The sequence below is a fragment of the Anolis sagrei genome, chromosome Y (genome assembly GCF_037176765.1).
Source record: "Anolis sagrei isolate rAnoSag1 chromosome Y, rAnoSag1.mat, whole genome shotgun sequence".
Lineage (NCBI taxonomy): Eukaryota > Metazoa > Chordata > Lepidosauria > Squamata > Dactyloidae > Anolis > Anolis sagrei.
The window spans coordinates 13642665-13665320 of NC_090035.1; the positions used below are offsets into that span (position 1 = coordinate 13642665).

Sequence of the window (22656 nt, forward strand, 5' to 3'; positions counted from 1 at the left end):
ATCTATCTACTTACCTAACTACCCATCCATCCATCCATCCATCCATCCATCCATGTATTCTACCTACCTTTCTATCCATCCGTTCATTCCATCCATCCATCCATCCATCCATCCATGTATTCTATTTACCTACCTACCTACCTGGTTGCTTCTGGGTTGAGAGAATCGGCCGTCTACGAAGACGTTGCCCAGGGGACGCCCGGATGTCTTGCAATCCTGCGAGGAGGCTGCCCAGTGTGGAACACATCTCACCACACTAAAACAGTAGATGTGGCTCTTAATGAGACATGCCGCATTATCACAGGGTGTCTGCGCCCCACACCAATGGAGAAATTACACTGCTTAGCCGGTATCGCACCACCTGACATCCGCTGGGAAGTAGCAGCCAATAGTGAAAGGACCAAGGCAGAGACATCTCCAGCTCATCCCCTGTTTAGGTATCAGCCAGCATGTCAACGACTTAAATCAAGACATAGTTTTCTTAGATCTACAGAGACACTCGCTGGAACACCCCAGCAAGCGAGAGTCCAAAAGTGGCAAGCCCAAACCCAGCACCTCAATTCATGAGTGATACCAGATGAGAGACTCCCCCCTGGGCACTCAGAAGACTGGGCGACTTGGAAGGCGCTGAACAGATTGCGCTCTGGCACCACGAGATGCAGAGCCAATCTTAAGAAATGGGGCTACAGGGTGGAATCCTCGGCATGCGAGTGCGGAGAAGAACAAACCACTGACCACCTGCTGCAATGCACCCTGAGCCCTGCCACATGCACGATGGAGGACCTTCTTGCGGCAACCCCAGAGGCACTCCAAGTGGCCAGATACTGGTCAAAGGACATTTAACCAAATACCAAATTTGCAAAATCTGTGTGGGTTTTCTTTCTTTCTTTTTCTTTTTAATCTCTGTGTTTGTTTTGCTCTGTTAGAATTGTAATACAATGGTTGCTGATGACACGATAAATAAATACCTACCTACCTACCCATCCATCCATCCACCCACGTGTTCTATCCATCCATCCATCCATGTATTCTACCTATCTACCTATCCATCCAGCCATCTATTCTATCTGTCCATCCATCCATCCATCCATCCATCCATCCATGTATTCTACCTATCTACCTATCCATCCAGCCATCTATTCTATCTGTCCATCCATCCATCCATCCATGTATTCTACCTATCTACCTATCCATCCAGCCATCTATTCTATCTGTCCATCCATCCATCCATCCATGTATTCTACCTATCTACCTATCCATCCAGCCATCTATTCTATCTGTCCATCCATCCATCCATCCATCCATGTATTCTATCTCTATCTATCTATCTATCTATCTATCTATCTATCTATCTATCTATCTATCTACCTATCATCTATCATCTATCTATCTGCCTACCTATCCATCCAGCCATCTATTCTATCTGTCCATCCATCCATCCATCCATGTATTCTATCTCTATCTATCTATCTATCTATCTATCTACCTATCATCTATCATCTATCTATCTGCCTACCTATCCATCCAGCCATCTATTCTATCTGTCTGTCTGTCTGTCTATCTATCTACCTACCTACCTACCTACCCATCCAGCCATCTATTCTATCTGTCCATCCATGTATTCCATCTACCTACCTACCTACCTGTCCAGCCATCTATTCTGTTTGTTCATCCATCCATCCATCCATCCGTGTATTCTGTCTGTCCATCCATCTCTTAATTCCAAAGCTCCCATTTGCTTTCTTTCTTCTCCCACCCTTTTTGCTTTAGTCTGGTTTCTAAGCTTATTCATTTCATTTCAATATATTATGGCATTATTGCAGAATCTTAATTCCAAAATTGCACATTTTCTTTCCTCTTTTGCAGCCTTTACAAAAACAGCATCGGAGACGCCGGGGCAGAAAAGTTTGCAGAAACACTTCCCCAAATGCATTCCTTGAAAGTGTTAGAGTAAGTCGAACAAACATTTTAGGGGGAGGAAATCTTTAAAAATATGACAACAAACACTTGCATCAGAGCCCAATTTCTGAATTTGCACCAGGTTTTAGTCTGAAGTGGGCTCATGGTATTTCCCTTGCAGCATCCATTGCAACAAGATCACGGGAGCTGGAGCTCAGCGCCTGACAGACGCTTTGAAGAATTGCCCCTGGGTCCAAAGCCTGGCGTAAGTCAGGGATGATGGGAGTTGCAGTCCAAAGAAATTGCATTGCAAGTCAATACATAGTCCAGTTGTGTATGTGTGTATGTATATGTATGTTTATGTGTGTATATATGTATATGAATGTATATGTATATGTGTGTGTGTGTGTGTATATATATATATATATATATATAAATGAGAAAATGTAGATTTTCATTTGCATCTTTTTAAATTTCTATGAACTGAAAATAAATTTGGGTGTCAATAAGTCGCCCCTTTACTTGGGTAAAGAAACTGGCCATAAGGACGTCTACACTGTAGAGTTGATGCAGTTTGGCACCCCTTTAATTGCCATGGCGCTCAATGCCATTGCTGCTATTGTTATTGTTATTTTGATCCTGCTTCATCTCTCTCGAAAAGAGACCCAAAGCAGCTCATGATAAAAGCAAGCCATAAAAATAGAATGAGACAAGTGATGGAGCCGTGGGAGCTGTAGTACAGCACTTTTTGCCACCGAAGTCTCTTGCAAACCTGCAACTAGCAGGATTCCATTGCATTGAGCCATGATAGTTGAAGTGGTGTCAAACTGGATTCATTCTACAGTGTGGATGCACCCAGGAAAGTGAAAGGCCCTTAGGGAACTACAACTTCCCTGGGGAATTCCTCTCTGATCTGGGCTTTTCTTCCCCAAAATGCAGGCTGTGGAGTCCTACCATCCCCCATGGTGTCCTGGATCACTTGCAGCACCTGGATCCCCGGATCAGGCTCCTCTAACGCAAGGCAAGGGTTTACTAATTTGGCTTTACTTGTGCAATAATGTGGCTGATTTCCCTTTGTAACAACAACAACAACAACAACAAATATGGCCTATTTCCTTTTGCTGAAATAGCACTGATTGCCAGCAGGATAAAGTCCTTAGCGTCCTGTTATTGGGAAAGGGTTGGAAGAGGAATGGGAGCAAGTGCTTGCTGAATGAGAATCAGAGCCATGCAAAATTAATAATAGTACTAATAGTAGTAATAATAATATTAATAATATAGTAATAATTGTAGTAACAATAGCATCATAATAGTAATAATATAGTAATAATAACATCAATAGTAACAGTAGTATCAATATAGTATCGATATGGTGATGATAATAGTATTGATATGGTTCTAATATAGTAATAATAATAGCATTAATATGGTATCAATATCATAATAGTATTGATATAATAATGTTACTATAACAATTATATTAATAATAGTAGCAATAATAGTATTAATATAGTAATAACAGTAGTGGTAACAATAGCACAACATAGTACAACATAGTAGTAATAATATAGCAATAATAGTAGTAACAATAGCATCATAATAGTAATAATATAGTAATAATAACATCAATAGTAACAGTAGTATAAATATAGTATTGATATGGTGATGATAATAGTATTGATATGGTTCTAATATAGTAATAATAATAATAATAGTATTACTATGGTATCAATATCATAATAGTATTGATATAGTCATAACAGTAATGTCAACATGGTGATGACAGTATTAATATATTAACAATAGCACAGATATAGCAATAATAATAGTAATAATGGTATTGATATAGTAGTGGTAATAGTAATATTAATATAGCAATGATAATATAGTAATAATGTTACTATAACAATTATATTAATAATAGTAGTAGAAATAATAGTATTAATATAGTAATAATAGTGGTGTAACAATAGTATTGATATAGTAGTAATGATAGTATTAATATAGTAATAACAGTAGTGGTAACAATAGCATCATAGTAGCAATAATATAGTAATAATAGCATCAATAATAGTAACAGTAGTATCAATATAGTATTATATGGTGATGATAATAGTATTGATATGGTTCTAATATAGTAATAATAATAGTATTAATATGGTATCAATATCATAATAGTATTTATATATTCATAATAGTAATATCAACATGGTGATGACAGTATTAATACACTAACAATAGCATGGATATAGCAATAATAGTAATAATAGTATTGATATAGTAGTAGTAGTAATAGTAGTATTAATATAGAAATGATAACATAGTAATGATGTTACTATAGTAATTATATTAGTAGTAGTAGTAGTAGTAGTAGTAGCATTAATATAGTGGTGGTAACAATACTATTGATATAGTAGGAATAATAGTATTAATATAGTAATAACAGTAGTGGTAACAATAGCATAATAATAATAATAAAGTAATAACAGCATGAATAATAGTAATAGTAGTATTGATATAGTATCAATATAGTGATGATAATAATATTGATATGGTACTAATATAGTAGTAATAATAATAGTATCAATATAGCATCACTATAGTAATAGTACTGATATAGTCATAACACTAACATCAATATGGTGATGACAGTATTACTACAGTAACAATAGCATGGATATAGCAATAATAATAGTAGTGATATAGTAGAGATAATAGTAGTATTAATATAGGAATGATAATATAGTAATACTGTTAGTATAGTAATTATATTAATAACAGTAGTAATAATAATAGTATTAATATAGTTGTAATAATAATATTGATATACAGCAATAGTAGTAATAGTAATAATACGACGACGATTGTGATTTCTATTGCTGCTATTTTGTGGGTCTTGGGACTTCCCTGGGAGGGAAACGCTAAAGATTGACCCTTGTGTCCCTATGTTTGCCTTCATAGTTGTGGCCAAAGAGCTTTATGGTTCTTCAATGGAAAGAAAGACCTGCAGGGCTTTTAAAGTCCGGTTCAGGAGGAGAACAGACTCTGCAAAGCCAGACGCCTCCAAAGCAGATCCCTTGAGTGGCCGACTATGGACTTGACAGGACCTGGGTTCAAATCTCTGCCTGGCCTTTGAGTCACACTCTCTCAGCCTCAGAGGGAGGAATGCAAAAAACTTGGCCAAAGAGATCCTAAGGGATGGAATTAGAGGAAGGTAGTGATAGGTCCGGGTTTGAATTGCTGCTCAGCAGCAATTTTGGAAAATTTATTTGCAACCTTTTGGAGGGGAAAATATGTTCCAGAATTACATTGAAGATCGATATTTTGGAAATGCAACCATTTAAGAAAATCTAAACATCCCAGAAATGCTTGCATTAGACGTAAATATTTCTGAATTGCAACATTCTGAGACTCTGTAAATATTGCAGAAATATATACATTTCCAAATTGCAACCTTTTGAGAAACTGTAAATATTGTAGAAATAAATACATTTCCAAATTGCAACTTCTTGACAAAACTGTAAATATTGCAGAAATATACATTTCCAAATTGCAACCTTTTGAGAAACTGTAAATATTGCAGAAATAAATACATTTCCAAATTGCAACTTCTTGAGAAACTGTAAATATTGCAGAAATAAATACCTTTCCAAATTGCAACTTCTTGACAAAACTGTAAATATTGCAGAAATATATACATTTCCAAATTGCAACTTCTTGACAAAACTGTAAATATTGCAGAAATATATACATTTCCAAATTGCAACCTTTTGAGAAACTGTAAATATTGCAGAAATAAATACATTTCCAAATTGCAACCTTTTGAGAAACTGTAAATATTGCAGAAATAAATACCTTTCCAAATTGCAACTTCTTGAGAAACTGTAAATACATTTCCAAATTGCAAGTTTTTGAGAAACTGTAAATATTGCAGAAATAAATGCTTTTCCAAATTGCAACTTATTGAGAAACTGTAAATATTGTAAAAATAAATATGTTTTCAAATTGCAACTTCTTGACAAAGCTGTAAATATTGCAGAAATATACATTTCCAAATTGCAACCTTTTGAGAAACTGTAAATATTGCAGAAATAAATACATTTCCAAATTGCAACTTCTTGAGAAACTGTAAATATTGCAGAAATAAATACATTTCCAAATTGCAAGTTTTTGAGAAACTGTAAATATTGCAGAAATACATTCCAAATTGCAACTTCTTGAGAAACTATAAATATTGCAGAAATACATTTCCAAATTGCAACCATTTAGGAAAAGTGTAAATATCCCAGAAATGAATGCACTGGAGATCAATATTTCTGAATATGTAAAAATTTAGGAAAATATTGAGAACACTTGTATTGAAATGTTTTGGAAATGTTTTTGAAACTTTATTTCTAAATCCACATCTATTCTGTCTGCCTTTGCTAATAAAAGAAGAAAGTTGTTAACTTTAGCCAAAAAGAAAAAGAAAATTAGGAAATTATCTTTTGTGAACTAAATAAATTACACCTCTCCATGAAAACACGTATGTATGTGTGTGGCGGGAGCACCATGAACATGTCCAAGAGCCCTGCCAATGTCTTCCACAAACACCATACTGCCCAACACCCAAGTGAGGGATTTCATACAGGGAAATTTCATCCCAGATTTCATGTGTTTCCTCCATCACAGACATCCCAGTGTTTATGACTCTCTCTATTGGTGTGGAATTTGCATGGCCCCGCCCACTGCCTCTCCCTTAACCCTTTCCTATTCTTTTTTATGGCACACAGCAAACGGGGATTGATAAGCAACTGAACACACTAGAAAGGTTTGGAGAGAATATACCATGATTTATAGGAGTTGTAGCTACTGTGATGTATAGCTCACCTGCGAGCTAAGAGCACTCCAAACTCCACCAACATTGGGCCTGTAACTAACTAGACACACAGAAGCCCCCTGAACAACAAAAACACTTGAGGTCTTTGGAAGGATTTATGGGAGTTGCAGTTCACCAACATCCAGAGAGCACTAGGAACGTAAACAGTGATGGATCTGGGACAAACTTGGCATGCATATTCGATATGCCCAAATTTGAATGCTGGTGGGTTTTGAGGGGAATTTGTCTGGACATCTTGAAGTTGAAGGTACTTGGATTTCTAGTTCACCTGCAATCAATGAGAAATATGAACTCCACCAAAGATGGGATTGGATCAAACTTGGCACATAGAGATTAGCAAAAATTAGAGGTCTTTGGGGAAAATTCACCTTGGTTTGGGGGAGTTGTAGTTCACCTCCATCCAGAGAGTACTGTGAACCCAAATACTGATGGATCTGTACCAAACTTACCTAATATACTGAAATTTGATTACTGGAGGGATTGTGGGGGAACTGACCTTCCTTTCTGGGAGTTGTAGCTCACCCACAACCAGAAAAGCTGTGACCACCGATGATGGACCTGGACCACACTTGGCACATAGAACCCCCAAGAACCTTGAACCTACTGGAGGCGTTCAAGAGGACTGACTCACCATAGTGGGAGTTGTAGTTTACCCTACAGCCAGAGAGCACACTGAATCCCACTGATGATGTATCTAGAGAAAACTTGCCCAACATAACAAACTTTAAGTACTTATGGAATTTATCGACCTTAACATGGCATGATATGAGTTGTAGTTCACCCATAACTCTTTGCATTGTGAACAATTAAAAATGATTTTTTTTTTCAAATAACCCAGGCACCACTGGGAACCCAAGCTAGTTTTAAATAAATTGCAAAATCCAACATTTCACATAGCCAAAAATGTACTGCAATTTGTTTCAAAACCAGAATTTAATCCCAGATTTTTGCAAAGAACCGAGTTGCTGAAAATAATAATACAATTAGATAAAGGTTTCCCTTTGACATTAACTCCAGTTGTGTCTGATTCTGGAGGGTGGTGCTCATCTCCATTTCTAAGTCGAAGAGCCGGCATTGTCCATAGTCACTTCCAAGGTTATGTGGCCAGCATGACTACATTTAGTACCATTACAGTATTATTGTTGTTGTTGTTGCCACATCAATCCCACTGTTGCTCATTAAAAGACTTCAGGTAACTGATTTTTCTATGCATTTATTTTTTACAGGCTGAATATTTACATATTGCTTTTTTTTTACATTTTGTTCCCTGCATTTTAAAACCTTTCCCCCACAAAAATATATAACTTTCGGTATTCAATCCACAAGGCCTTTGTTTCCTTTCCCAAAATTACAAAAATATTTAGAAAATGGATTTCTCCCCTTCATAACACTGTGCAGCAATTCATTTCAATTCCCTGCCATTCCTATTTTAGAGCAAGCATGGGCAAACTTGGGCCCTCCAGGTGTTTTGGACTTCAACTCCCACAATTCCTAACAGCCGGTAGGCTGTTAGGAATTGTGGGAGTTGAAGTCCAAAACACCTGGAAGGCCGAAGTTTGCCCATGCCTGTTTTATAGGGTTTTTTTTTTCAATTTAAAAGGCAACATTTTGAAGATCCAAAATGAGCTTCGGACGTTTTCATGATGTGCTCAAAAAGTGCAATCAATTGATCTATTGAAAAACTAGCAAAATGCAATTTCCTCGCTTAATTGGAACAGCATTGATTTTATGTTCAGGTCACATGCTTTTAATGCATTTCAATGCAAGCATTTCATGTGCAACAAAACCAAAAACATATGGCATAAGTGTGAAGCGTGAAACTTTGCACTGCAATTCCCAGCATCCCATGTCATCTATGCATTGGGTGTGGATGATGGGATGTGCAGTACAACACCTGGAGGGTCACGTGATTCTGTTCCTGAACAGCAAAACCTTCCTATCCAATCTGCAAAAGCTTGCAGAGAGAAGAAATATATAACCTTTTGGACTCTCACTCCCAGAATCCCCTAACTATACTTTTTGGAGGATGATGGGAGTTGTCACCCCATTCTTATTGCTAATCCCAGTCATTCAATTCGAGTTCTTAATGGTAACATATTTATAGATCACTCCCAGAATCTTCTAGCCATACTATTTTCAGGATGATGGGAATTATCGTCGCTATCCCATTGTTAATACCAGTAACTTTAAGGACTATTGTTCCTATCCATATTATCTGGGGTATGCTGGGAGTTGTTGCCCCATTCCTATCGTTAAGCACAGTTGGTTTATGGACTGTCAACCCCAGAATCCCCTAGCAATAGTATCTGGAAGATGCTAATCCTAATGCTGAGAGTTACTGCTTCATCACACTAGAGAATGAATCCACTTTAAATATGGTTTCTGCCTCCTGCAGAATTCTGGGCTCTGTAGTTTAGGGAGGCTTTTAAAGGCTCCTCCTTAAACTACAAACCCCAGAATTCTGCAGGAGGCAGAAACCATATTTAAAGTGGATTCATTCTCTAGTGTGATGAAGCACCCTTTGCAGTTGTTAATGGAAATACCTTTATGGATCATCACTCCCAGAATCCCCTAGGATGATGGGAGTTGTTATCCCATTCCTCTTGATAATATCAGTGCTGGGAGATGTCATCCAGTACCTGTTATTATAATCCCCATAAAGTGATGGGCTCTCCTGCCCAGAATTCCTGAGCCATGCTATTTAGTGGATGATGGGAGTTGTCATCCCACCCCCATCATTAATTCAATCAATGAGATATGTCTGTTTCTGCCTTATTCAATGATGGATTTGATGGGTTTTCTCCAAACAATGTGGGTTTCCCCAAGTTACTTCCTTTTCCAACGCCTTCCATTGTCTTTCAAAAGCCTTCTTCCAAAATGCAACGGGATATCTGTGATATTGTTACTGCCATCCGAGCGTCTTTTGGATCCGGAAGCCCTTCTGGAGCAAAATGTGCAAAATCAACAGCCGAGTGCAACCGTTGTGCTGCGAAACAGTCCAAACTTTTTGCAAACTTTCACAGCCCTGCCGTCTTTGTCTTGGGTCCCATTGGCGTCACTTCCTTGCTTGAATCTGGATTTGAAAGAAGAAAGAACGTTTTAATCTTGAGCAGATTCCTGTTCAAAAGCATTTAAGATGCATTTGTCTCCTGGGTTTGCAAAGGGCAGGGTTTGAAGAATCCCCAGCTCAAGGTTTTGCAAATGACACTGACATTGCAGAAATGTCACGAATTGGAAAGGGAAAAAGGGAAAAGGACAACTTGCAGAAACAGCCCAACTAAATGGAAAAGGGAGCAATTATGGAATGGTTAAAATGTCCTCAGTAATCCATAAATATTGATGATATATATATAGATATAATTTGCAAGCTTTCCAAAGAGAAAAACATATTGATCGCTCAGCGTTTGCATTTCGGACCCTGGAAAACAAGCCCTGTTTGAGTCTCCTTTGTGGAGAGAAAAATCAGGGTGTAAATAAACATAATAATAAACACAAATATAATAATAATAACACCATTATGCATTTAAACCCAGCAGCCCCGTTTGCAAAAGTGACCAATGGTCCCAGAAAGAGGTGGACTAGATGACCTTTAGAGACCTCTATCACTTTCAGTTGTGCATTCATGGAGTCCTAACTTAAAAGGTTCCCAAATCCCAATTATTTGTATGTTTTTAAATGTATGTGCTTCCTATTCTGGTACTTACGCTGACACCTGAATGCAGTCCATTCCTCTGTGGTGAAGGTGCCAACTGATTGGGCTCCTCTTTCCCTTTGGATCCAGTTTCTGAATGCAAGGATGTCCCCCAAATCTGGAGCGACTCCTTCCCCAAACGGCAAACCCGCCCACCCCACTGTTCTCCTTCTTTCCCTGAGAAGCAAAAGGATCCAAATGCCACCCCAAAAAGGGCCTTTCTGGTGCCTTCTTGTGGGACCATCATCAGACCAGGTTCCCCTCCTTGAAACTTCTTGAGGTCCCTCCCTTGGCGACTCTTGGGGGTCCAACAAAGTCAAGCCTTGTGGCTACGTCTGAAACCGGATGCCCAGTTGTGGATTATTGGGGTCCCCTCCTCGGGAACAACTGGGGTCCAATAAGGTCTAGTCTGGAGGGGCCCATCTGGAGGTTCTCTTCCTTGGAAATGTCAGGGCAACTCTTGGAGTCTCTTCCTTGCAGATGATTGAGGGTCCAGCAAAGTCCAGTCTGGTGCAGGGTTGTTTTCTTCTTGGTGATTCTTGGAGTCTCTTGGAGGCTCAAAGGGGGCCCAAACAAGGGACTCTTGGGGTCTTCCTGGAGATGCTTTGGTGCCCTTTGGGTTGCCCTTCTTGGTGACTCTTGGGGTTCCTTGTTTGGATTCTCCTTGGGGTCCCTTGGAGGCTTAAAAGGGGGACTGCCTTGGTGACTCTTGTGGTCTTCTTCCTGGTAACTCTTGAGGTCCCTTCCTTGAAGACACCAAGGGTGCCCTTCTATGTCCCTTCCTTGGTGACTCTTCTTTGGAGGCTCAAAGGGGCCCACCTCAGAGACACTTGGTCTTCTTGGAAACTCGAGGGGTGTCCTCTTTGGATTCTCTTGGGATCTTCTTATTAGTGACTTTTAGAACCTCTCTTTGGATTCTCTTTGGGTTCCCTTGGAGGCTCTTTGGGTGTCCTTTGTTGTCTCCCACATGGGTTCCTTTCCTTGGCAACTCTTGGGGTCCCCTCTTTGATGACTGTTGGGATCTCTTCTCTGGATTCTCTTGGGGTGCCTTGGAGACTCAAAGGGGCCCACCTCAGAGACTCTTGGGATCTTCTTTTTGGAAACTCCAGGGTTGACCTCTCTGGGTTCTCTTAGGGTCTTCTTATTGGTGACTCCTAGGGTCCCCTCCTTGGCGAATCTTGAGGTCTCTTCTCTGGATTCTCTTGGGGTGCCTTGGAGGCTCAAAGGGGCCCACCTCAGGAACTCTTGGGGTCTTCTTATTGGTGACTCTGGGGGTCTTCTACAGTTTCTTCTTGGAAACTCTAGGGGTGCCCTCTTTGGACTCTCATGGGGTCCCTTGGAGGCTTACATGGGGCTCACCTGATTCTCTTGGATTCTCTTGTGGTCTTCTTCCTGACAACTCTGGAGGTCCCTTCCTTGGATACACTGGGGGTGCCCTTGATGCTCTCCTTGGAGACTCTTGGAGTCTTCTTTTTGTAAACTCTAGGGTTGCCCTCTCTGGATTCTCTTGGGGGTCTTCTTATCGGTGACACCTAGGGTCCCCTCCTTGGTGATTCTTGGGGGTCTCTTCTCTGGATTCTCTTGGGGTGCCTTGGAGGCTCAAAGGGGCCCACCTCAGATACTCTTGGGGTCTCCTTATTGGAAACTCTAGAGCAGTGGTTCTCAACCTGGGGTCCCCAGATGTTTTTGGCCTACAACTCCCAGAAATCCCAGCCAATTTACCAGCTGTTAGGATTTCTGGGAGTTGAAGGCCAAAAACATCTGGGGACCCCAGGTTGAGAACCACTGCTCTAGAGGTACCCGCTCTGGATTCTCTTGGGGTCTTCTTATTGGTGACTCTTAGGGTCTTCCTCTTGGAAACTCTAGGGCTGCCCTCTCTGGACTCTCTTGGGGTCCCTTGGAGGTTTACATGGGGCTCACCTGATCCTCTTGGATTCTCTTGTGGTCTTCTTCCTGGCAACTCTTGAGGTCCCTTCCTTGGAGAGCCTGGGGGTGCTCTTTGTTGTCCCCTCCTTGAAGACTCTCGGGGTCTCTTCTTTTGGAGGTTCTTGGGGTTCCTTGGAGGCTCAAAGAGTTCCACCTCAGAGACTCTTGGGGTCTTCTTTTTGGAAACTCCAGGGTTGCCCTCTTATTGGTGACTATTAGGGTCTTCTTCTTGGCAACTCTTGAGGGCTCTTCTCAGGATTCTCTTGGAGGCTCAAATGGGCCACTGGAGAGGCGATGGGGTCTTCCTTCTTTGGGGAGACTAGACCTTGAGGTTCTCAGTCCCAGGCCGCGTCCAGGACCTCCCCGTCCCCAAGACCCATCTCGGCTCCCACGTCCCTGTCAAAGAGGCCGAGCCCCGGTCCGGAGAGGGTCCCCAGGCCCCCGAGAGCGTGGTCCATGTCTTCGGGGGGCAGGAAGGCGATGCCCAGGTTGAGGGCGATGTACTCCAGGAGGAAGGCGTAGTAGAGGGCCAGCAGGTTAACGCAGAAGAGCCCCACGTAGAACATAGGGGAGGAGGGGGGCCGGAGGGGGCGGGGTTTGCAGGGGGTCTCCCTTTGGCCCCGCCCCCAATCAATCCACAGAGGCCTTCAGGGGGAGAAAGAAGGGCGTCCTCCCCATCTCCCAACCATCAGGTCCAGTCCCCCATGGCTCCCCCACAATTAGGAAGTCCAATTAAATCACAAAATAGTTCTCTTTCAAGGGGGCCAAGGATTCCTTTGCATTAAATGCCCTCTCCCATGCATAAACAGTAGCCCCTTTGGGAAAGGGTTTCAGGGGGGACTTTTGCAAGGAACCCCTAAAGTCAAAGGGTCTTCCTCCTCCTGAATTTTAAGGGGTGCATGGCCCCAAAGGGATCCCCCTAAAACCCCCTTTATAATTTTGCATGCTCTCCCTCCCCCTGCCCAAAAAACCCCATATAAATATCAAAAATCAAGGGCTTGGCAGGCTTCTTCTGCCTCCTTTGCTGCTGCTGCTGCATCCCTCCGAGCGCGCGCCCCCGACTGCGCGCCCCCGCGAGGACGAGGAAGAAGGCAAAGGACGAGAGACAGCTGTGGCAGGCGCCCTCGAAGGCCCGCCTCCGTCGCTCCCCGATTGGCTGCCCCGGAGGGTGATTGACAGCTCAAGGGAAGCAAAGGGAGGAGGGAAGAGAGCACTCCTAGGAGAAGAAGAGGAAGGCTTTTTTTTCACAGCTATAGCATCCTGGGAGTTGTAGTTCCACAAGGGTTTGGCAGCATTGTAGCTCTGGAACCCTGGGATCTTCAGTTTTACAAAGCCTTGGGGAACCCCCAAAGAGTGGAAACTACAACTCCCAGTGTTCCATGGTATTATTAAAATCGATTTAAAGGATTTTTTTTAATGAAATCTATTTTAATAATAGCAATTAAATCGAAATAATAATTTGTAATTAAAAATTATAATCTTACAAAGCCTTGGGGAGCCCCCGAAGAGTGGAAACTACAACTCCCAGTGTTCCATGGTATTATTAAAATCGATTTAAAGGTATTTTTTTTATGAAATCGATTTTAATAATAGCAATTAAATCGGAATAATAATTTATAATTAAAAATTATAATAGTTATTATTTGAATTTATAATTATTATGAATTATACTTATTTAAATTATTATATAATAATAATAATATTTTGTTAGTAGTAATAATTTAAAATGATGCAATAAATAATACTGTTTTGTGTATTTTATATTATTATTATGCATTAATATTACGAATAATAATAATATAAAGGATAATATGCTGTTAACAGCGCTCCATACAGTCAGGCCGGCCACATGACCTTGGAGGTGTCTATGGACAACGCCGGCTCTTCGGCTTAGTCAAACACGACTAGACTTAATGTCAGAAGAAACCTTTACCTTTAACCTTTATTTATTTATTTATTTATTTACTTTGCTTATATACCGCTGTTCTCAGCCCGGGGGCGACTCACAGCGGTGTACAACATAGAAAAAACAAGGTTCAAAATTCAAGACACAATCTAAAATATCAATCTAGCAATAACCAAAAACCAAAAAACCAAAAAAAAAAAACCAAACAAACAATATTTATAACAATATTTACTAATTTTATTTATAATTATAATTACTTACATTTATAATTATTATGAATTATTCTTATTTATATTCTTATTTATATTAATTATAAATGTAAGTAATTATAATTATAAATAAAATTAGTAAACATTGTTATAACGGCATTGTTATAACGGCATAAAGGTTAAAGGTAAAGGTTTCTTCTGACATTACAAGAAGCACTGCCTGAACATCAAGCAAAAAGTGGGTGCTAGAAACAATATCATACGAAAGCTGACTGGCACAACCTGGGGATCACAACCAGATACAGTGAAGACATCTCCCCTTGCGCTGTGCTACTCTGCTGCTGAGTATGCATGCCCAGTGTGGAACACATCTCACCACACTTAAAAAGTGGATGTGGCTCTTAATGAGACATGTCGCATTATCACGGGGTGCCTGCGCCCTACACCACTGGAGAAATTACACTGTTTAGCTGGTATTGCACCACCTGACATCCCCCAGCAATATACAAACACGAATCAAGGAACATGAAAGGCACTGCAGACTACTTCAACCAGAGAAGTCAGCCATAGCAGAGCACCTGATGAACCAGCCTGGACACAGCATATTATTTGAGAACACAGAAATGCTGGATCACACCAACAACCACCATGTCAGACTACACAGAGAAGCCACTGAAATCCACAAGCATGTGGACAATTTCAACAGAAAGGAAGAGACCGTGAAAATGAACAAAATCTGGCTACCAGTATTAAAAAACTCTAAAATTACAACAGCAAAACAGCAGAGAGGAAACAACCAGGCACATCTTAACACCTCTCAACAAAAGATTTTCCCAGGCTCAGCCAGGCCTTCAAATGCTAATGAAGGTGGTCAGTTGAAACATTCACACCTAGCTCCAGCAGGGAAGAGCTCTTTGCCCCACCCCAGCCATTCCACAGATATATAAACCCATTGTCCTAATCCAGCAGACCTCACTACCTCTGAGGATGCTTGCCATAGATGCAGGCGAAACGTCAGGAGAAATGCCTCTAGTCTAGAACATGGCCCTATAGCCCGAAAAAACCCACAAGAACCTAATTATAATAATATTTTTAAATAATAATAATCAATAATGATTAATAATTATAATGATTATAGATAGTAATACAATAGTTTTAAATTTTGGATTATGGTTTATGTAATTTTTCTACTTATCACTTACATTAATAATAATAAATTATAATATAATAATATATTTTTAAAATAATAATAATTAAAAATGATTAATAATTATAATGATTATAGATAGTAATACAATAGTTTTAAATTTTGGATTATGGTTTATGTATTTTTACTACTTATCATTTACATCATTATATCCCAAGCTCCAGGTGTTTTGGACTTCAACTCCCACAATTCCTAACAGCCTACCGGCTGTTAGGAATTGTGGGAGTTGAAGTCCAAAACACCTGGAGAGCCCAAGTTGTCCCATTCCTATTCTAAGGTCTCAGCTTGCCCTGCGCATGCGCACACCCATCCACCTACAAGCCCCGCCCACTCCCCTTTCCAAGTCACAAACGCTCTTCTTCAGTCAGCTGGCGAAAACGCTCCGCCTCTTCTCCCTGTGCTTCCGGGTTTGTTCCTTTTCTCCCCTCGGTGCATTCTGGGAGTGGTAGTCCTTTGAGTCCTTTTTGCTATAGGAGCCTTGCGCTAGGGAGACTCAACTTCCCAGCGTGCGCTGCGGCGAGGCGACTTGCGCGCCTGCGCAGTCTGTCCCCGAAGCGGAATGTCAGGGCTGAGGGGAGAATGGCGGCGGCGAAGGTCCGAGGGAGAGGACGGAGCTCCGGCGGCGGAGGCTGAGCGGCCTTTCGGAGCGTAGCAGGCGGAGGCGGAGGAAGGCGGCGATGTTCGGGCGGTCGCGGAGCTGGGGTGGAGGCGGAGGCGGCGGGCAGGGCAAGGCCGCCAAGAACATCCACTCCCTCGAACACCTCAAGTGAGGAGAAGCCGGGGCTTTGGTTTGGGGCCTAGTGGGATTACAGGCCCTTGGCTCTGGTTTAGGAGGATTGGCAGCTAGTGGAGGTGGTCAAGAGAGATATTGACAAGCTGGAATGTGACCAGCGACCACTCTCCAATATTAGTCTCCAAAGGGTTAGGAATCAGTTTTTGGTCAACTTTAGATTCGCTTTGGTTATTTGGGGTGCTGATTCAGAAAATTGCATTGGATAGACCACATAGAGTCATAGAGTTGGGACCTCATGGGCCACCCAGTCCAACCCCTGCCCAGAAGCATTCAAAGCACCCCTGACAGATGGCCATCCAGCCTCTGTTTAAAAGCTTCCAAAGAAGGAGCCTCCACCACACTCCGGGGCAGAGAGTTCCACTGCTGAACGACTCTCACAATCAGGAAGTTCTTCCTAATGTTCAGACGGAATCTCCTCTCTTGTAGTTTGAAGCCATTGTTCCGCATCCTAGTCTCCAAGGAAGCAGAAAACAAGCTTGCTCCCTCCTCCCTGTGGCTTCCTCTCACATATTTATACATGGCTATCATATCTCCTCTCAATCTTCTCTTCTTCAAGCTAAACATGCCCAGCTCTTTAAGCTGCTCCTCATAGGGCTTGTTCTCCAGACCCTTGATCATTTTAGTCGCCCTCCTCTGGACACATTCCAGCTTGTCAATATCTCTCTTGAATTGTGGTGCCCAGAATTGGTGTGGTCTAACCAAGGCAGAATAGAGAGGTAGCATGACTTCCCTAGATCTAGACACTATGCTCCTATTGATGCAGGCCAAAATCCCATTGGCTTTTTTTGCCGCCGCATCACATTGTTGGCTCATGTTTAACTTGTTGTCCACGAAGACTCCCAAGATCTTTTTCCCACGTCCTGCTCTCAAGCCAGGCATCATCCCCCATTCTGTATCTTTGCATTTCATTTTTTTCTGCCTAAGTGGAGTATCTTGCATTTGTCACTGTTGAAGTTAATTTTGTTAGTTTTGGCCAATCATCTCTCCAATCCATTAAGATAGTTTTGAATTCTGCTCCTGTTTTCTGGAGTATTGGCTATCCCTCCCCATTTGGTGTCGTCTGCCACCACTGAGAAGGCCATGTCCCCACTAGTCTGCGTTTGCGATGGTGGTGGGATCAAGAGCAGGGCCTCCAGCTGATCTTAAACTTTGTGATGGTTCGTGATGGGAGATATGTTCAGACAGATAACCTGGGCCGGAATTCTGGGTCCAACGGGCCCCCTGAGAGGGAATAGATGGGACTACAAACCCCTTGTTCCTCGTCTATAGTGAAACATCATACTCCTTGCTTGTAGTATATACTGGGATTAATAGGACTACAGGTTCAGTTCTCCTCAACCATAATAAATTATGGATCCCATGGGCCCCCTGAGAAAGAATAAATAGGACTAAAAACTCCTTGTTCCTTGTCTGTAGTGGATACTGGGGTTGATAGGACTACAAGTTCCATTCTCCTCGCCCATGGTCAATTCGGAGTCTGATGGGCCCCCTGAGAAGGAATAAATGGGACTACAGACCCCTTGTTCCTTGTCTGTAGTAAGATACTGGGGTTGATAGGACTACACGTTCCATTCTCCTCAGCCATGGTCAATTCTGAGTCCGATGGGCCCCCTGAGAAGGAATAAATGGGACTACAAACCCCTTGTTCCTTGTCTGTAGTGGATGCTGGGGTTGATAGGACTACACGTTCCATTCTCCTTGGCCATGATCAATTCTGAGTCCGATGGGCCCCCTGAGAAGGAATAAATGGGACTACAAACCCCTTGTTCCTTGTCTGTAGTGGATGCTGGGGTTGATAGGACTACACGTTCCATTCTCCTTGGCCATGATCAATTCTGAGTCCTATGGGCCCCCTGAGAAGGAATAAATGGGACTACAAACCCCTTGTTCCTTGTCTGTAGTGGATGCTGGGGTTGATAGGACTACACGTTCCATTCTCCTTGGCCATGATCAATTCTGAGTCCCATGGGCCTCCTGAGAAGGAATAAATGGGACTACAAACCCCTTGTTCCTTGTCTGTAGTAAGATACTGGGGTTGATAGGACTACACGTTCCATTCTCCTCAGCCATGGTCAATTCTGGGTCCAATGCCCCCCTGAAAGGGAATAAATGGGACTATAATTCCCATGGTTCTTGACTACGGTGGATTGTGGAGCTGATAGGCCACTTGTGAAGGCCAGGAGTAAACAAAGCCATGCATTCTCTTGTGTAATTATATCCTTTGAGTGCGTATGTACAAATCGCATGCGGACGAGAATGTCATTGTAAACAATAATTTTTAAAGATTGCTCAAGTGTTTAGCCTTATTAAAGTTCTCTTTTAATTTCCTTCCAAACAGAAAAAGAGGCCTTTTGCCCAAGGATCTTTGCAAAGTCAAGGCCAAATATGTAGCTTTTTAAAAACTGAAAACAATTAAAACAATTTGTTTCTCTTTGTTGCAAATAAAGTAGCAGAGTGGTTTCAGACATCTAGACATTTCTTGTTTATGCTTCTTAAAGCAGTTTAGAAGTCATTCATTCCTTGTTTTTGTTTCTAAGTATTTTCATTTGTTTTTTAATTGATCCATTCCCTTGCAATTGCTTCTTAGCGGCATTTTATTTCCATTTGTGTTGGTTTCTGCCTTGAAAGAGGAAGGCCACAAATAGATACAAAAAATAAATAGAAATGAATGTTGCCTTGATGTGATCGGAGATAAACTCTTTCCTTTTTTCCCCCCACCCCCTTTTTCTTCATTGAGGTATATGTACCACGTTTTGACCAAAAATACCACTGTGACCGATCACAACCGCAACCTGTTAGTGGAGACCATTCGCTCTATAACCGAGATCCTTATATGGGGAGACCAAAATGACAGTTCAGTCTTTGAGTAAGTTTGAATGGCAATGCCTTTGTATGTGGGATGGTACTCTAAAAGCTTGATCTTGCAGCAGGAGGGGAAAAATTAATTTGCGTTATACATAATGAAAAATCCATTGACTCGTTTCAGTTTTGCTTATTCCCAAGGGGATGATGTTTAGAATCACAACCATTAATCTGGTGACCTGGACTCTAGTTCTGTACATATTTAGAAAATCCAGTAATCACAAGAGCTGAAAATTAACCCCAACCCCTCTTCCCCCAATAACATTAAATTGTTGTTGTTCTTCATTCATTCAGTCGTTTCCGACTCTTCATGACTTCATGGACAAACCCATGGCAGAGCTCCCTGTCGATATATATAGTCCCTGTAGATATATATATAGTATAAATCTATATAAATAAAAATGTAATGTTCATTTGTGGGATTAGCATAACTCAAAAACCACTGGACTAATTGACACCAAATTTGGACACAATACACCTATCAGGCCAACAAGTGACCACCACTCATAAAATACTGAAAAACACAGCAGAAGACTTTAAAAGCAAAAAACAAAAAATTACAACGCATGCACAAAACCACATATATATACGCAAACATACATATACACACACACACATATACACACACAAAACATACAGTAACACGTGGCAGGGGACAGCTAGTTGTGTGTGTGTGTGTGTGTGTGTGTGTGTGTGTATATATATATATATATATATATATGGATTTCAAACTATTTAAAAGTACACCAGACAGAAAGACCTTGTAAAACAACAGCTGCTGAAACAAAGGCTCAGTGATTTACAAATCAAGAATGACACCTTCAATAAAATGTCACAAGAAATCAACCTTTGATGCTTTCCCCCCAGCTTTTTCTTGGAGAAGAACATGTTTGTGTACTTCTTGAACATCCTGCGTCAGAAGTCTGGCCGGTATGTCTGTGTGCAGCTTCTACAGACGCTGAACATCCTCTTTGAGAACATTAGCCATGAAACGTCTCTCTGTAAGTGTGAGCACATTCATGTCATCTTCCTCAAAGCTGCTTGGTTCTAGTTGTCTTTTGCTCCCAGATATACAGGCAGTCCTCAAGTTATGAACAAGAGAGGCTCTGTAAGTTTATTCTTAAGGTGAATTTATATGTACCCATATATACTAGAGTATAAGCCGATCCAAATATAAGCCAAGACTCCTAATTTTACCATAAAAAACTGGAAAAATGTATTGACTCGAGCATAAGCCAAGGGTGGGAAATGCAGCAGCTACTGGTCAATTTCAAAATAAAAATAGATACCAATAAAATTACATTAATTGAGGCTTCAGTAGGTTAAATGTTTTTAATATTTACATAAAACTGTAATTTCAGATAAGACTCTCCAACTCTGATTAAACCATTATTCTAACCTTCTTCAATGTAAATGTGCTTATGTATCCTTCCAATAATAATAAGGAGATAAAATAATAAATGTAATAAAATAATAATAGAATAAAATAATGGAAATGCAATAATAACAGTAATAATAGAGTAAAATAATAAGCATAATAATATATTTGTAATAATAGTAAAATAATGAATCTAATAAATATAATAATAGAGTAAATAATGGAAATGTAATAATAATAATAATAATAATAATAAATAGAGTAAAATAATAAATGTAATAATAATAATAGAGTAAAATAATAAATAACTTTGACTCAAGTATAATCTAAGGGGAGCTTTTCAGCCTAAAAAAAGGCCTGAAACATTTGACTTATATTCGAATATATACAGTAAATATATACAGGTACATGTTTTAAGTGGCTTTGAAAGCATAGGGAAGGGTTAACACCCCTGTAGTGTTTGGTTTGCTGTCTGTGCCCCTGTTCGGAAGATTTCACCCCACTTTTTGTTCTTGTGGGAATGGGATTTTGAAAAACGTGGCTTGTTGTTAAAACAAGGATTGGAGATCAAGCTTTAGTGGAGACCCCCTTTTCTCCATGATAATAACTTCAAGGAGTGAATTTCCCTTCTGAGGAGTAGATTTGTGTCATTTCCTGTTGTCTTAGCCCCATTCTTAACTAAAAGTCTTTTTAAACTCAACTGCCTGTATTCATGCATAAGTTGGCCTCATGTGAGTGACTCATGTGAGTCGAGAGTGAATTTTGGAGGACCAATAGTATGGATTTTTCTTAATGACTCCTGGGTACATTGAGGGTTATTCCATGGAGAGGGGAGTGGATAATAATAATAATAATAATAATAATAATAATAATAATAATAATACAGTTTTATTTCTTACCTGCCTCTCCTCATGGCTTGAGGCTCTCTTCTGTCATGATTCTACTTAGAAAAGGTGATGGTTCCTTTTTTGGTAAGAGTTAATGTACAATAGTCACATTGACCTGTGCAAAAGTAGTTCCAAGTTTTTGAGTTGATTTATTTTTTACTAAAATGTATAGACTTATACATGAGCATATGTAGTATTTGTTGTTTTTCTATCTCAAAGTGGGTTATCAATAAAACCAGTACAATACAAAATAAAACTTAAAAGTATACAAACCTTAAGATAGAATTAAATATTAATGGTATTTGAAAAATACCCAGTTAAAATCCTTAAAATCAATTCAAAACCAACCATTACTTTTAAACAAAATGGAAAGCAATATTGCAAACGGTTTAGGTAAACAGATAAATAACCAAGATTTGGAGCAGTGCAGCTGTATTACAGCATGCATTCAGCAACTATTCCTAATGGAACCTAATGGAATCATTCTAAATCTAAAAGAAATACCAAGAATTTAAATGAAAGACTTGTATGTATGTAAAGATTTTATACAACTTTGGTTTCTGGTTCCAAGTATTTGTATTTTTGCCTTTTGTTAACTTGAAAGGTTTTTTGAGGGAGCAAGAGAAAGAAATTTGGAAGGGATGTGGTGCCTTCTAAAGTCATGCTGGTTTTGGGAGCTTGTATTGGATTGCTTGGGAGAAGCTTGCTTTGTATGACTATGGCATGTTTTTCTAGTTTAAAGGGTGTGTGCGTTTGTGTCTTCCGCCAAGCTAAAGCTTCTCTTATCTGAGATTAAATAGAGCTGGAGATTCAAACCTTAACAAACAGGTTGGCAGGGTGAAACTTTGTACCGAGTATTATTACTATTATTATTATTATTATTATTATTATTATTATATCTTACCTGCCTCTCCTCGAGGCGGGACACAACATAGTTCAAACATATAGAATCATAGAGTTGGAAGAGACCTCGTGGGCCATCCAGTTCAACCCCCTGCCAAGAAGCAGGAAAATCGCAT

The 22656-nt window shown here is 40.4% G+C and overlaps 3 protein-coding genes across 5 annotated transcripts in view; 2 read left to right on the plus strand and 1 right to left on the minus strand.

The window, feature by feature from the left end:
* The window catches only part of LOC132781560 (MHC class II transactivator), a 30964-nt gene extending 28044 nt beyond the window's left edge, over positions 1-2920 (plus strand). Inside the window, exons 16-18 of the mRNA XM_067461229.1 lie at positions 1867-1950; positions 2081-2164; positions 2839-2920. Coding sequence (XP_067317330.1) covers positions 1867-1950; positions 2081-2164; positions 2839-2914 — 244 coding nt within the window. The 3' untranslated portion in view covers positions 2915-2920. The remainder of the gene's footprint in view (positions 1-1866; positions 1951-2080; positions 2165-2838) is intronic.
* Positions 2921-8268: 5348 nt separating this feature from the next.
* On the minus strand, positions 8269-13526 carry LOC137094712 (dexamethasone-induced protein-like). 2 transcript variants are annotated; one of them, XM_060786762.2, is made up of 2 exons: positions 11829-13526; positions 8269-9851 (listed from the first exon to the last, which is right to left on the minus strand). In XM_060786762.2, exon 1 carries the CDS (start codon positions 12959-12961, stop codon positions 12731-12733), a length of 231 nt encoding a protein of 76 aa, XP_060642745.1. In that variant the 5' UTR covers positions 12962-13526; the 3' UTR covers positions 8269-9851; positions 11829-12730. The 2 variants fall into 2 exon arrangements, with proteins under 2 accessions (XP_060642745.1, XP_067318025.1); XM_067461924.1 differs by having other exon boundaries at positions 10483-13526.
* Positions 13527-16242: 2716 nt separating this feature from the next.
* Positions 16243-22656, plus strand: part of LOC132781559 (protein CLEC16A) — a 79088-nt gene continuing 72674 nt past the window's right edge. For both annotated transcript variants that reach the window (XM_067461357.1, XM_067461358.1), the window contains exons 1-3: positions 16243-16483; positions 19248-19376; positions 20240-20373. In XM_067461357.1, coding sequence (XP_067317458.1) covers positions 16395-16483; positions 19248-19376; positions 20240-20373 — 352 coding nt within the window. In that variant the 5' untranslated portion in view covers positions 16243-16394. The remainder of the gene's footprint in view (positions 16484-19247; positions 19377-20239; positions 20374-22656) is intronic.